Source organism: Peromyscus eremicus, chromosome 23 (assembly GCF_949786415.1).
Source record: "Peromyscus eremicus chromosome 23, PerEre_H2_v1, whole genome shotgun sequence".
In the NCBI taxonomy this organism is placed as follows: domain Eukaryota; kingdom Metazoa; phylum Chordata; class Mammalia; order Rodentia; family Cricetidae; genus Peromyscus; species Peromyscus eremicus.
The window spans coordinates 14,718,820-14,732,456 of record NC_081438.1 but is presented as its reverse complement, the minus strand read 5'-3'; the positions used below and the strand labels follow the sequence as shown (position 1 = coordinate 14,732,456).

General features: G+C 51.1%; 1 protein-coding gene across 1 annotated transcript in view; it reads right to left on the bottom strand.

The window, feature by feature from the left end:
• Positions 1-13,637, bottom strand: part of Dnah10 (dynein axonemal heavy chain 10) — a 121,812-nt gene that overhangs the window by 54,386 nt on the left and 53,789 nt on the right. Inside the window, exons 31-39 of the mRNA XM_059249522.1 lie at positions 12,898-13,167; positions 12,617-12,800; positions 11,208-11,342; positions 9,895-10,047; positions 8,587-8,775; positions 6,764-6,910; positions 4,205-4,396; positions 3,227-3,345; positions 1,274-1,432 (exon numbers count right to left, since the gene is read on the bottom strand). Coding sequence (XP_059105505.1) covers positions 1,274-1,432; positions 3,227-3,345; positions 4,205-4,396; positions 6,764-6,910; positions 8,587-8,775; positions 9,895-10,047; positions 11,208-11,342; positions 12,617-12,800; positions 12,898-13,167 — 1,548 coding nt within the window. The remainder of the gene's footprint in view (positions 1-1,273; positions 1,433-3,226; positions 3,346-4,204; positions 4,397-6,763; positions 6,911-8,586; positions 8,776-9,894; positions 10,048-11,207; positions 11,343-12,616; positions 12,801-12,897; positions 13,168-13,637) is intronic.

Genomic DNA, 13,637 nt, shown 5'->3' with positions numbered 1-13,637 from the left:
ATGGTCTACCACCCCGTACAACACTTTTGTCTTAAAGCTGAATACATTGTAATTTATCACTATTTTTAAAAAAAATTATTTCTTCTCTTTTTTCCTTTACATTTTAAAGATTTTTAACTTTTATTTCATATGTGTGAGTGTTCGTCTGCATGAATATCTGTGCCACCTGTGTATGCAGTGCCTAAGGTGGCCAGAAGAGGGCACCAGAGTTACAGATGGTTGAGAGCTGCCAGGGGGGTGCTGGGAACGGAACCCTGGTCCTCTGGAAGAGCAGGCAGTGACCTTAACCACTACGCCATCTTTCCAGCTCAATTTATTTATTTTTAGGCCAGGTCTCATGAGGTAGCTCAGGCTGGCTGAAAACTCTCATACTTCAGTATCCCGAATGTTAGGTTTACAGATGTGTGCCGTCATATGCTACACTTAGCCAGGAGAGGGGGGAGACCTTAGCTAAAGATCTCAAGACAACATTGTTCTAGATCATCGGATGGTTCCCAATTCCATGCCAATTATCTTCATAAGAAAATAGTACAGGGGGCCAGGCAGATTCTCAAACCGTTAGAGTTAGATTCATAGTCTCTCTCTCTCTCTCTCTCTCTCTCTCTCTCTCTCTCTCTCTCTCTCTCTCTCTCCTCCCTCCCCCCCATTCTCCCTCTCTTTGATCTGTTACAGATATAATAATCCTTTCCCCTAATACTTCAGCATGTAGTTCCTAAGGATAAGTGTGTTATCTTCATAACGCCTGGGCTGTTATCAAATTTGAGGACGTGCACCATGTGTCCAATTCCATCGTATGACTTGCAGCCCACACTCTGTAATTATGTCGCCTCTCAACAGGGACTTGCCATCTGTATCCATGGCAGGAAGACTTGACTCAAGTAACAATAGCTGTTCAGTGAGCATGGGGTTGATGAGAAACGGGGTGTGAGCACCACCATGAGGTGTCTCCCTAAGGAAGGCCAATCCACTCCAAAAGGGGACACAATGCCTTGTTCAGAAGAGACGGCACTGTGAGTAACAGGACATGCAGACACCACACATTTCCAGTGCTGAGAGAGATACCGCATCCCTGGGACATTCTGAGATGCATAATCAGAATCAAGACAGCCGCCAGAAAACTAAAATTGAGACTCCTCCATAATGCAGCTGGTATGGAATATTCCAGAACATCAAGGTCACGAGGAAAAGAAATTCTAAGAAACTGCTCAATATTAAAGGGTGCCAAAGAGATCGCTTCTAACCCAGGCTTCTGGCTAACGAGGCAGACACTCACTTCCGTTCCTTCTTGTCGGTCGGCCTGTTGATCTCCCTGAAGATGTTTGACAGCACCCCATCTGTCCAGTCTCGAGTGGTGGGGTCCAGGATGCCGTAGAGCTCAATGACGCTCACAGCTTTGGGGTTCAAGATGTACAGCTTCGTCATTAGCCCAAGCCTAAACCAAAAAGGCAGCTTCAGCTATGGCTCCGGCCAAGGAAGCACTGGAGGGGGACACAGGAGACCCGCGACAGGAAGTACAGATGGGAACCCACTCGAAAGCTGATCTGTGCTTCTATTTTGTAAGGAGCGTCAGAGGCAGGGTCTCATTATGTGGCCCTGGCTAGCCTAGAACTTACTAAGTAGACCAGGCTGGCCTCAAACGGATGGTGATCCTGCCGCCTCTGCCTGCTAGATCACGGGCATGCACCACCGCACCTGGCTGTGTGTGTGGCACACTTTGTAAGTCATGAGGACGGGACGTGCCCCTCTGTGATGGCGGATCCCCACCACACTGCAACTAATCAAAAGAAATCCAAACCTAATACAACCCACGGGTCAGAATTTTAAAATAGATGAATAGTAAATAGTAAACGTGCAATATTATACACACGTGTGTATGGATTTGTGTCCTGGCTGTGAGAATTGTCTAGCAGTGGACTACAGAATGGAAGAGAATGACCAAGGCTATGAGTTCCAGTCTTCAGCCTGCTGCTATCCCCGGACCCCTCATATGGGACAGGGAGAAGAAAGAAAGTGGCACCACCCAATGCAAGATATTGTTATTTTAGTGTGTGTGTGTGTGTGTGTGTGTGTGGGTGTGTGTGTGTGCGCGCGCGTGCGTGTGCGTGTGTGATGTATGTACATGCAGCGTATGCACATGTATGTGTGGACACAGGCCAGACGATGACATGGGGTGTTTGTCCTACTCCATCACTCTTTACCTTATTTCTTTGAGGCAGGGTCTCTCACCGCACCCGGAGCTAGGCTGGTAGCCACAAGCCCCAGCGACCCTCCCGTCTCCATTCCCACGACAGCACTGGGGTTCCATGGACCACAGTCATGCCTGCCTTTTACGTGGGCACTAGGGATTTGAACTCAAGCCCTCATGAGTGTGTAGCAAGTACTCTTTAACCATGAGGTGGTCTCCCAGACCCAGTCCTGAGATTTTCCTGTGCAATCTAGAAATGCCAGAGCCACGCAGGTCACATGGCTCTATTTGGAGTTTGCCCGGAATATTGGCATTCATCCAGGTCTGTGGAGAACCCCACCACTGACAGGGGGAGGAGCCAAAAGTTGGAAAATCCACTCTGCAGATAAGACTGTCCCACCACAGTGAGTGATTAGGCTATTCTAGGGGCTCTGTTTAATTCTAATAATTTATGTAATTATTATAGTTTATTTCTTTATTGGGGATCAGAGGACAATTTGTGGGAATTGGCTTTCTCCATCCACCATGTGGGTTCCGGGGCTCACACTCACATTGTCAGGCTTGGCCGAAAGCATCTTTACAGGCTCTGAGCCATCTCATTGGCCCTTCCGCATGATTTAAGAACTAGTTGGGAACAAGCCTACACTAAGGCCGAGCTTTCATAAATAATAAAAAGTCTCCGTGTCCTTATTTGGGAGCTGGCGGTCTAAAGAAAGATCCATTACAAGTGCCAGCCTTAGTGGCCCTCTGCTCTCTGGTCATCCCAGATATGAGGCGTCTCGGCGCTCTGCTCCTGCCCCCTGCCTCCAGGAACTCCACAGTTCCCGGCCACGATGGATTTCATCTTCTCAAACTCTGAACCAAAATAAATCCTCTGTCCGCATCATCTGCTTTTTGTGGGTATTTGATCACATCAATCAGAAAAAATAACTCGTGACTGGGACAGACACACAGCCCATGAGATGAACCGTCAAAATTCTCACTAAACACCTCCCAAGAGGCTGCCCTGACAAACGCCCCCAGCCCGAGCAGGACACTCACTTTGTCTGGGCCTGACACAGAGCATTGATGACCACAGACTTGCCCCCTCCTGTGGGCCCTACCACCATTGTCGTGTGGCGGGTCAGCATGGTCTCGAACATTTGGACCACTTTATCCACCTGTGGGACAGACACGGGCAGTTGCGTTAAACGTATCTTCTGGAAAAAATAATAATAATAACGGTTTATCAAGATGTAATTCAGGGCTGGTGAGCTGGCTTAGCCAGTAGAGGTGTTTGCCATCAGGCTTGACCACCTGAGCGTGGGATAGGAGAGAACCAACTCCTATGTAGCTGAGGCTGGCCCTGATCAACTGATCTTCCTGTCTCTGCCTCCTGAGTGCTGGAGGTGTGTGTCACTGTGCCCATCTCTGTTCCTTTTATGGCTAAGTACTATTGTATTTCAGGACGACGAGGCCACATGTATCTGTCCATCAGCTGACAGACACTGTGGTTTCCACATTTGGGCCACTGTGAATATCCGACCATGGGAGTTTATGAGTGTGTTCCTGAGCAGACATGTTCTCACTGCTCTTGGGCGCCTGCAGTGGGATCACCAGGCTCTAGGATGCCTCTGAGGGTAGCTTGCCGAGGTGTGTTATTTTACATTCCTGATAGGTGTGTGAGTGTGTGTGTGTGTGTGTGTGTGTGTGTGTGTGTGTGTGTGTGTTTGTTTCCAATGGCGGGGGGAGCAATTGTCTTCCTCAACTTAGCTCCATTTTACTTTTTGAGATGGCTTCTCTGAACTTGGGGTTCATTGATGAGGCTAGACTGTCTGGTCAGCAAGTTGCATGCTCCACCCTACCAGAGCTGGTGTGCTGTGCCGCAGAGCCCAGATTTTTACACGGATTCTAGGCACCTGAACTCAAGTCTGCCTGCCTGGGAGGCAAGCACTCCGCCGACCGCTCCACGAGCCTGGGGCCGGCCTGCGTTAGCTAGTGAGTTCCAGGCCCGTGTGAGTTCCAAAGCACCCTGCTCACCTGGACCGGCAGAAGCACGTAACCATTCTCCTCCAGCACCTGCTCTACTGCGTCGTTGAAATCCGGGTAGCGCACACGGGGGCAGTCCAGCCCAGGAAACAGGTCCGAGATGAGGCCCAGGAAGAGGGGGACGTCCTCAAACACGAACTTGGGCAGGTTCATGTCCCGCAGCGCCCGCATCAGGACCACATCCTGGAGGGACCAGAGGATGAGAGATTGCCAGAGAACCCAGCAAGCCCCCGGACACCCTCCTGTCCAGCACAGAGTGGAATGTTCTTATAAAATTTAATGTGTTGCTGGGCGGTGGTGGCGCACGCCTTTAATCCCAGCACTTGGGAGGCAGAGGCAGGCGGATCTCTGTGAGTTCGAGGCCAGCCTGGTCTCCAAAGCAAGGTCCAGGAAAGGCACAAAGCTGCACAGAGAAACCCTGTCTTGAAAAACCAAAAAAAAAAAAATTGTGTCTAGTCACAAATTTTGTACATATAACATAAATATGTAATGGGGGCTGGCAAGACAGATGAAAGGCACCATGTTTGATGACCTGTGCTTAATCCCTAGAATGTACACGTTGGAAAGAGACAACTCACTCCCACAAATTATTCTCTCCACACGCACATGATGCAGGCATGCACACACACACACACACACACACGCACACACGCGCGCACACACACACACACACACACACACACACTAAATAAACAAATGTAAAAAACATAATATATGCTGGGCACTGTGAGGCATGTCTTTAGTCCCAGCACTTGTGAGGCAGAGGCAGGTGGATCTACGTGAGTTCTTTGGTCTACAGAGCAAGGCAGGGCTATACAAAGAAACCATGTTTCAACTCCCAAAACAACATATAACAAAACATATTATATGTCATAGATTTATGTATATTATATGCTATAGATTTATACATTCTATGTTATAGATTTATATATTTTAAAGAAAATTGGGGACTGTAATAAGGATTGAACCTAGGCAAATGCCTACTACTGAGGTGAGGTGCATCCCCAGTGAAAATTTTAAAAAATTTAGAACTCTGGCCAGGTGTGGTAGCGCACACCTTTAATCTCAGCACTCAGGAGCAGAGGCAATGGATTTCTGTGAAGTGGATGTAAGACTGGTCTATGTAGCAAATTCAAGGTTAGTCACAGCTGCATAATGAGAACCTGTCTCAAAAAATTTTTTTTAATTCAGTATGATTTAATATAGATACAAAATATTATAAAGTATAAGTCAGTTTCATAGACTTTTTTTTTTTTTTTTGGTTTTTCGAGACAGGATTTCTCTGTGTAGCTTTGCGCCTTTCCTGGAACTCACTTGGTAGCCCAGGCTGGCCTCGAACTCCCAGAGATCCGCCTGGCTCTGCCTCCCGAGTGCTGGGATTAAAGGCGTGCGCCACCACCGCCCGGCTCATAGACTATTTTTATGAAAATGAAATATGAAAGTTTATATAAAATTCCAAAGATATCTCTGGAATTTGCATTTCATTTTTTTCCAAAGTTTGATAGAAAATAAAAATAATGAAACCTATAAAAATGGAATGTAAAGCTGGGTGGTGGTGACCCATGAACTTTAATCCCAGCACTCAGGAGGCAGAGGCAGGCAGATCTCTGAGTTCAAGGCCGGCCTGGTCTACAGAGTGAGTTCCAGGACAGCCAAGGCTACAAAGAGAAACCTTGTCTTGAAAAAAAAAATGGGATGTAAAATGTCCACGTTTTATATCAAAACAAAACTTAAATATCCAACACGTATATTATCACTGGTGGAAAACTGTGTAAGAATGTCGCCCTCAGGATGCCAGCGATGGCTCTGACCGTGGAGTCAACACCACATCAAAGCAATGTGACTATTTCTCTCACTTTCACCGCGAAGAGGAAGTAAGTGGGGGCGGGGGTGCAGGTCTGATCAGGGCCCATGTGTGCACCCGTGAGATATCTCACTGAATCCCATTAAGATGTATGATCAGTGGGCAGAGCAACGGCTCAGTGGTTAAGAGCACTGACTGTTCTTTCAGAGGACCCATGTTCAGTTCCCAGCACCCACATGTCAGCTCACAACCGTCTGTAACTCCAGGGCCTCCAAGAGGGCCAGACATACATGTGGTAGGTACACAGACATACATGCAGATGTAACGCCCACATGCATAAGATACAAAAATTTAAGTTTTAAAAATATGCCATCGGTACTTGCTAATTGAAGAGGAACTCACATTCCCACTTCAACAGAAGGCTACTCGCGCCCCTCTGCCTCCCCACCACCCTAAGATGATGGACTGACAGTCGCTCCTGAAGGGCCCTGAATATTGGTACTGCTACGGGGGCTCTGAATTTGATCTTAAGGGAACAAGTCTCCGTAGACAGCATCACTGGGAGGAGGCCAAAGCAAAGCCAGACAGCTGACGGAGGGACAGCTAAGACGTAAGCTTCCGGGTGCCCCGTGCCGACGGAGGGACAGCTAAGACCTGAGCTTCCGGGTGCCGCGTGACTTCCACCCTGCCGCCATGCGTGGAAACTGCACGGAACCACACACCACCACAGGCGCTGAGCGGCCTACCTCCTGCAGGTCTGCGGAGCCTCGCTTCAGCTCGCCGGCCATGACCAGCACAGACTTCAGGGCCCGGAGCCCAAAGTCATAGTGGTGCTGCTTGGACAGCTGCTCCCGGGCCAGCTTATACAGAACTGTCATCTTCTTGGCCAGAGTCTTTGACAGAAGACGGCGCGGAAACAAAAAAATGTAAGAGAGTGAGTGACAGAAAGCAACAGAGTGTCAGTGCAAGCACAAAGGGACATGCGTATCTCGGGGACACTGAGCTACAGATCTGCAGAGCTGGTCTTCAGCGTTTAGAAAACAGCAGGGTGTGGCTTCTTTCCTAATGATGGCACCATACGGGAGACTTACTCAAAGAACACCCATGCTAGCTAGCCAGGAGGGGGTGACACATGGGAGGTGTGTTCAGACAGGAGGATCGGGTAGTTCAAGGTCATCCTCGGCTACACAGAGAGTTTGAGGCTAGCCTGGACTACATAAGACCCTGTCTGGAACACACAAATGTGTTTCCCAAAATCTGGCCGCTGCTGTACATAGCTGGGATTGTAACTGCTTTCAATGATGGCAGATCCCAGCGAGCGGTCATAGTCCACTCACACAGATGCTCCCAGCTTACTGTGACCTCAACGTATCACACAGGTACCCCCCCCCAGCTCCAGCCACTGTTCCTTTTGTTGGTTTGTTTGATGCTGGGGGAGGAACCCAAGACCACTGAGCTATGTCCCTAGCCCTGTACTTCATTTTATTTTGAGATTTGAGTTTGGCTTTGAGTTTATAGTCTTCCCACCTCCATCTCCTAAGAAGCACAGATTAGAGATCAAGATGAGCCACCGTGCCCAGTCTGTTCCACTTTCTGATGACAATTTAGACTCCTGGGCCACCTCAGTCAAGCCCACTGGTCCCCAAGCCCTGCCTGGGAATTTGTATGATAACAGACAGAAGACCTCATCCTGAAAACCCAGAGTAGTCCTGGCAGCTGGGGGTGGGATGGAGAGAGTGCAATGGGAACCTTGAAGAGCATCCAGTGCAGGGCTAGAGAGATGGCTCAGTGCCTAAAAGCACATATTGCTTTTATAGAGGGCTCAACCCCACTACCCATGTTGGATGGCTCACAGCCAGCCACCTGTTAACTCCAGTTCCAGGGGATCAGATGCCCTCTTCTGGCCTCTGTGGGAACTGCACCCATGTGCATATACACAAACTCATTATTGCAAAATAAAAACTTTTTTTTTTTTAAAGAGCATGCATTGCAGAAAACGGTTGCAGTGTGGCTCGGTGGTGGAGAACATGCCTCAGTTGCATGAGGTGCTGGGTTCCGTCTTCAGCATCATAAAAAAAAAGAAAGTGTGTGTGTGTGTGTGTGTGTGTGTGTTTTGCATGCAAGCATGCGGGTGAATGTCCCCATGGGTGCACGTGCATACAGAGCCAGAAGAAGACTTAGGTGTCTCCCTCTATCACCTGTCACTGTGTGTCTTGACACAGGATCTCACTGAACCACAAGCTCACTATTTTGACTAGGCTGGCTGACCAGGGAGCTATTGGGATCCACTGGTTTCCTTTTTCCAATGCTGGGGTTACAGGCATGTGCAGCCATGCCCAGCTGTTTACGTGGGTGCTGGGGATTCAAACTCAGGTCCCCATGACTGCCGAGCAAGCCCTTTCACCCAGTGAGCCTTATATTTTGAGAGGTCTCTTCCCTGAACCTGGAGTTGATGGGTGAAGCTGGCTGGTCAGCAAGCGCCAGGGATCTGCCAGTTTCCACCTCCCTAGTACATCAATTGCAGATGTGCACCACCACATCTGACTTTTATGTGGGTCTGAAGACTCACCTTGGCCCCCAGGAAGCCCTCGGAGAAGAGCATGATCTCACAGATCTGCTGCAGGTCGGGGACAATGACAACCACAGGCCTGAACAGCGCCTTCACGGACTCGGGCAGCTCTGTGCGGCCCGCATAGCCGGGGTTCATGGTGATAAAGATGCCCATCCGAGAGTCAAGGGAGATCTCCTGCCCTTCGAACTGGGTGACAGGAGAGGAAGGGGAGGGGGGTGATGTAGCCACCAGTTCACCCAGGGAGAGGAAGCTGGGGCCACAGGGACATCCCCAAGGGAGATGGTGATGTGGGCAATATGGGCTCTCCGGATTGGCACAGAATCCAAGACATCTCTGGGAAGCCAGGTGTGGTGTCCAGCCAGGTGTGGTGTCCGGCCAGGTGTGGTGTCCGGCCAGGTGTGGTGTCCGGTCAGGTGTGTGTGGTGTCCGGTCAGGTGTGTGTGGTGTCCGGCCAGGTGTGTGTGGTGTCCGGCCAGGTGTGTGTGGTGTCCGGCCAGGTGTGTGTGGTGTCCGGCCAGGTGTGGTGTCCGGCCAGGTGTGGTGTCCGGCCAGGTGTGGTGTCCGGTCAGGTGTGGTGTCCGGCCAGGTGTGGTGTCCGGCCAGGTGTGGTGTCCAGTCAGATATGTGTGGTGCCTGGTGAGGTGTGGTCAGGTGTGGTCAGGTATGGTCAAGTGTGGTGCCTGGTCAGGTGTGGTCAGGGGTGGTCAGATGTGGTGCCTAGTCAGGTATGATGTCTGGTGAGGTGTGGTCAAATATGATATCTGGCCAGGTTTAATGTCTGTCGGGGCATAGTATCTGGTGAGGTGTGGAGTCTGGTGAAATGTCATGTCTAGCTAGGTTTGATCAGGTTTGGTGTCTGGCCAGGTGTGGTAGGCAATCGTCATTGTCAAGTACAGTGTCTTTGGAATCACTTAGGTGTACCTCTGGGTGCTTTCGTGAGAATCAACAGATGGAGGGAGACCTACCCTGAATGTGAGGGGTACCACGAGATAAGGGGTCTGGATAAAATTAAAAGGGGGGTATGAGGAGAGAAAGCTAGGCAACATGGCCATGCCCCTCTCTCTGCTTTGGGGCCACAGTGATGGGAGCTACCCTGCCCTGCTCTCCCCACCACGAGGGACCAAGCCTTCCGAAACCAATGACCCAAAACCACTGCTCCCCTTATACTGTTGAGGGTCTGGTCACAGCGGCACAAGAGTAACTAACGCAGCAGGTCTGAAAACGGCCCCCACCCAAGATGCCACAGGCGTGGCAGCTAGTGTCCACCCTGGGACGGGATGCGGGTGCCTCCCCGCCTCCCCCAACCTGGAACGTGGTCAGCTGGTGGATCAGCGCGTTACGGATGGTCTGGATCTGGGAGGAGATGACGGAAAGCACAGACGCGTCGATCCGGTTGAACTCATCGAAGCAGCCCCATGCGCCGCACTGGGCAAGGCCCGAGAAGATCTTCCCGACCGCCTAGGGATGCCGTCAGAACCGTCAGGGCCCGTTCCCCCTGGAGACGGGGGGGGGGGGGGGGGGCGCTTGCCCCTTCTACATCAAACAACTTGCTGAGCGGCTGGGTGGAGAGTGCGGGCCAGGCACAGCACTCACAGAACTTTCTGGCAATATTCCGAGGCCCTTGGTAGGCCAGCTCCCACTGGGGGCTGGACAATCAAGACTGTGTGGTTGGGGGCTGGAGAGATGGCTCAGAGGTTAAGAGCACTGGCTGCTCTTCCAGAGGTCCTGAGTTCAATTCCCAGCAACCACATGGTGGCTCACAACCATCTGTAATGAGATCTGGTGCCCTCTTCTGGCCTGCAGGCAGAACACTGTATACATAATAAATAAATAAATAAATAAATAAATAAATAAATAAATAAATAAATATTTTTAAAAAAGACTGTGTGTTTGCCCCCATGGTACTGGACTAGGCCCTCTGGATAAGTGAGACAGCTGTTCAGCTTGAACTGTATAGGGGGGCCCCCAGGCAGTGGGATTGGGACCCATCCCTAGTGCATGAGCCGGCTTTTTGGAGCCTAGTACCTATGGTGAGACGCTTTGCCCAGCCTTGGTGCTTGGACCTGCCTCAACTGAATGTACCAGGCTCTGCTGTCTCCCCATGGGAGGCCTTGCCTTGGAGGAGGTGGGAATGGGGGGTGGGTTGTGAGGGGAAGGCTGGGGGGCGGGAGGCCAGGGGAATCTGTGGTTGGTATATGAAATGAATAGAAAATCTCTTAATAAAAATAAATAAATAAAAGACTGTGTATTTGTATAAACTCCGGATGGCCAGCTGCTAAACCACTGGAAGATCTAGTCACAGTGGGTCCACGGTCCCAAGTGTCCTTACTGAACCAAAGCTGAACAGTGGCGCCCTCTAGAACTCGACATACAGGATTGGAGTTAGCCGCTGTCCTCACCCCTCCCTATTGGCCCTCACTCATTCATGCTCTCTCCCTGGTCCCAGCAGCCTATGAGTTCAGGACTCTTGCCCCATGGCTGAGCAAAAGGTGTATTGTAACATCTTCCCAGCTATCACGTCTCATTTCAGAAGACAGGTGACACACTTCCCAACCATGTCCACACCAGACGCTCTCTGCAGAGGAATCGGGGACTGGAAGGGACGGGTGAGGCCTTACTTTGTAATCCATGCCTTCGCCACAGTTGGTGACCACGCACAGCAGGCCCAGGGCCTTGGCGAGGTCCTTGGTGGTCTCTGTCTTGCCGGTTCCCGCTGGGCCAGCCGGGGCACCTCCCAGATACATGGACAGTGCCTGTGAGCAGCCAAATGCAAAACATACTTGATGTTCTGGTTTGGAGAAAGGGTACCACTACCAGGTTCACCTCTGGGACACATGCACAGACATGGCGACGCTCAACTCCATGTGTCAGCCTGGCTGTGCCGGAGCTGTCCGTGTTGCTGGCTAAACGTTGTTTGGGGGTGTGTCTGTGAGAGTATCTCAGAGCCTGGCACTTTATGGTGTGCCGAGTTAGGCAGATGGTCATCCCAGGGTAGGCAATGTCATCTTACTCGCCCCCACCCGCACCCCACCAAGAACTGGATGAGACCAAAGGAAGGGAAAAAAAACTGTCTCCTCTTGAGCCTCAAACTCTGACATTCCTCAGGGATTCAGACCCAAATGAGAGTGGGTCCTCAGCCCCATCTCTCCTGCTGGCCAGCAATCGGCTAAGACACTAACTTGCCTCTGTGATCACAGTCACAAAATGCTTAGGTCTCTCATTGATCCCTTTGGACCCCTCACTCAAGCTATACATTCATGTTTTGAAACAGGGTTTCACATAGCCAAGGCTGGCCAAAAACTTGCCATGTAGCTGGGGATGGCTTTGAACTCATGATCCTCCTGCCTCCACCTCTGAGCATCAGGATCATAAGCATGCCCACTATGCACGGCTTACGTGCACACTTCTTTTCAGGAAAATAAAGGGCTTTTCCTGGCTCCCGGTCCAGTGGGTGCCGTGGGCATCAGGCTTCCATTCTCTTGTGTACCCCCAGGTACAGCCAGGTGATGTAGAGACCAGTGCAGGAGTGAGCTGCACGTGGCACGGATTTGAGTCTCAGCTGTGCGCTGAGCGAAGGGACCCATCACAGGTGGGCGCTTCATGCAGACTTTGGTACAGCTCAAAGGCTGAGCACTTGCTTAGCATGTACAAGACCCTAGGTTCTATTCCTAGTCATACGAGCAAAAGAATCTGCCTCGTGATGGACAGGTAACACACCGGCCCCATCCTGAGGGGAGGCATGGCCTCCTCCCTCGCTCGCCTTCTTACAGTCCAATACGGTGTAGTCTTATACGTCTTACACATTTCTGCAATTTTCTATTATCCTCTGACTCCACCCCGACCGCATAGGGACCACTGTGCAGGGGTCTAAGCTACGGGGTGGAACCGGCATCCCAGGGAAGATGTTCACAGGCTTTTCAACCCCAGTAGTGACAACCAGACTCCAAATGGAAGATGTTTCCTAGAGCTCAGAGCCAAGACTCCACCTAGGTCAACCAAAGAGCTATGTCTGGGGGAAACATGTCACCTGCGTGAGCGTCAGGTAGATGCGGTCTGTAAGAGGTGTGATGACCAGCCTCCCGTTCAGGCCCATGTACTCATAGCCATAGCCGAAGGTCCCCGTACACTGGCGGATGTTGAGCTCATCCGGCTCGCGGTCCCAGTAAAAGCGCAGCTGGCTTTCCCACTCAAACTCCCGGGCCTCGAGGATGCTGGGTAGGAAGGGGAAGAGAAGGACGGGGCCATAGCTGGTCAGACCACAGAAGGACAGAACAGTAAAGCATCCCAGGATCCCGGGGAGGTAACCACCTGCCCCGGATGAAGGAATCCACAATGTCCCGGGCATGGACATCAATGATAAGGACGGTGTTGTATTTCTTCCTGTCGTTTTTGGTCAGCTCCATGGTGATCCGTGTGACCAGGTCATCAATCTGCCCGTGCATCTTCTTGCCATAGTTCTTCATAGCCTGCTTGTCCCCTTTCTTGACTTTGTTGAAGACGTCCTCCACTTCCCACGTCCACCACACCTGGCTGGCGGCCAGCACCACCATGCCTTGGTACAGGAGCATCCAGTCCACCCTACAGGGGAAGCTCGCCTGTTAGAAGCTTGGAGAAGACTGGGCCCAGCTAGAGGCTGGACTGGAAGTCGGCTACACTTCCAGGAGCTTATGTGTCTGACCTGGAACAGGAGGTGTGAAGGCCGAGAAAGCACCAGGACTGGGCCATGAAATCCCAGGACAGTGATCCCCTCCCTCAACCTCATAGGCTCCTGACTACATAGCAACGTGCCTATCATAGGGCCATGGGTGTGGCTCAGCCATAGAGTCCTGGCAGAGAATCCACCACCAAGGGGCTGGAGGTGTAGCTACATAGTAAGGTACCCGCCTGCTGGGATCCTGTTTGTCTCACAAGGTGACAGAAATTGGCCGGGCGGTGGTGGCACACACCTTTAATCCCAGCACACAGGAGGCAGAGCCAGGAGGATCTCTGGAAGTTCAAGGCCAGCCTGGTCTACAGATCGAGATCCAGGACAGGCACCAAAACCACAC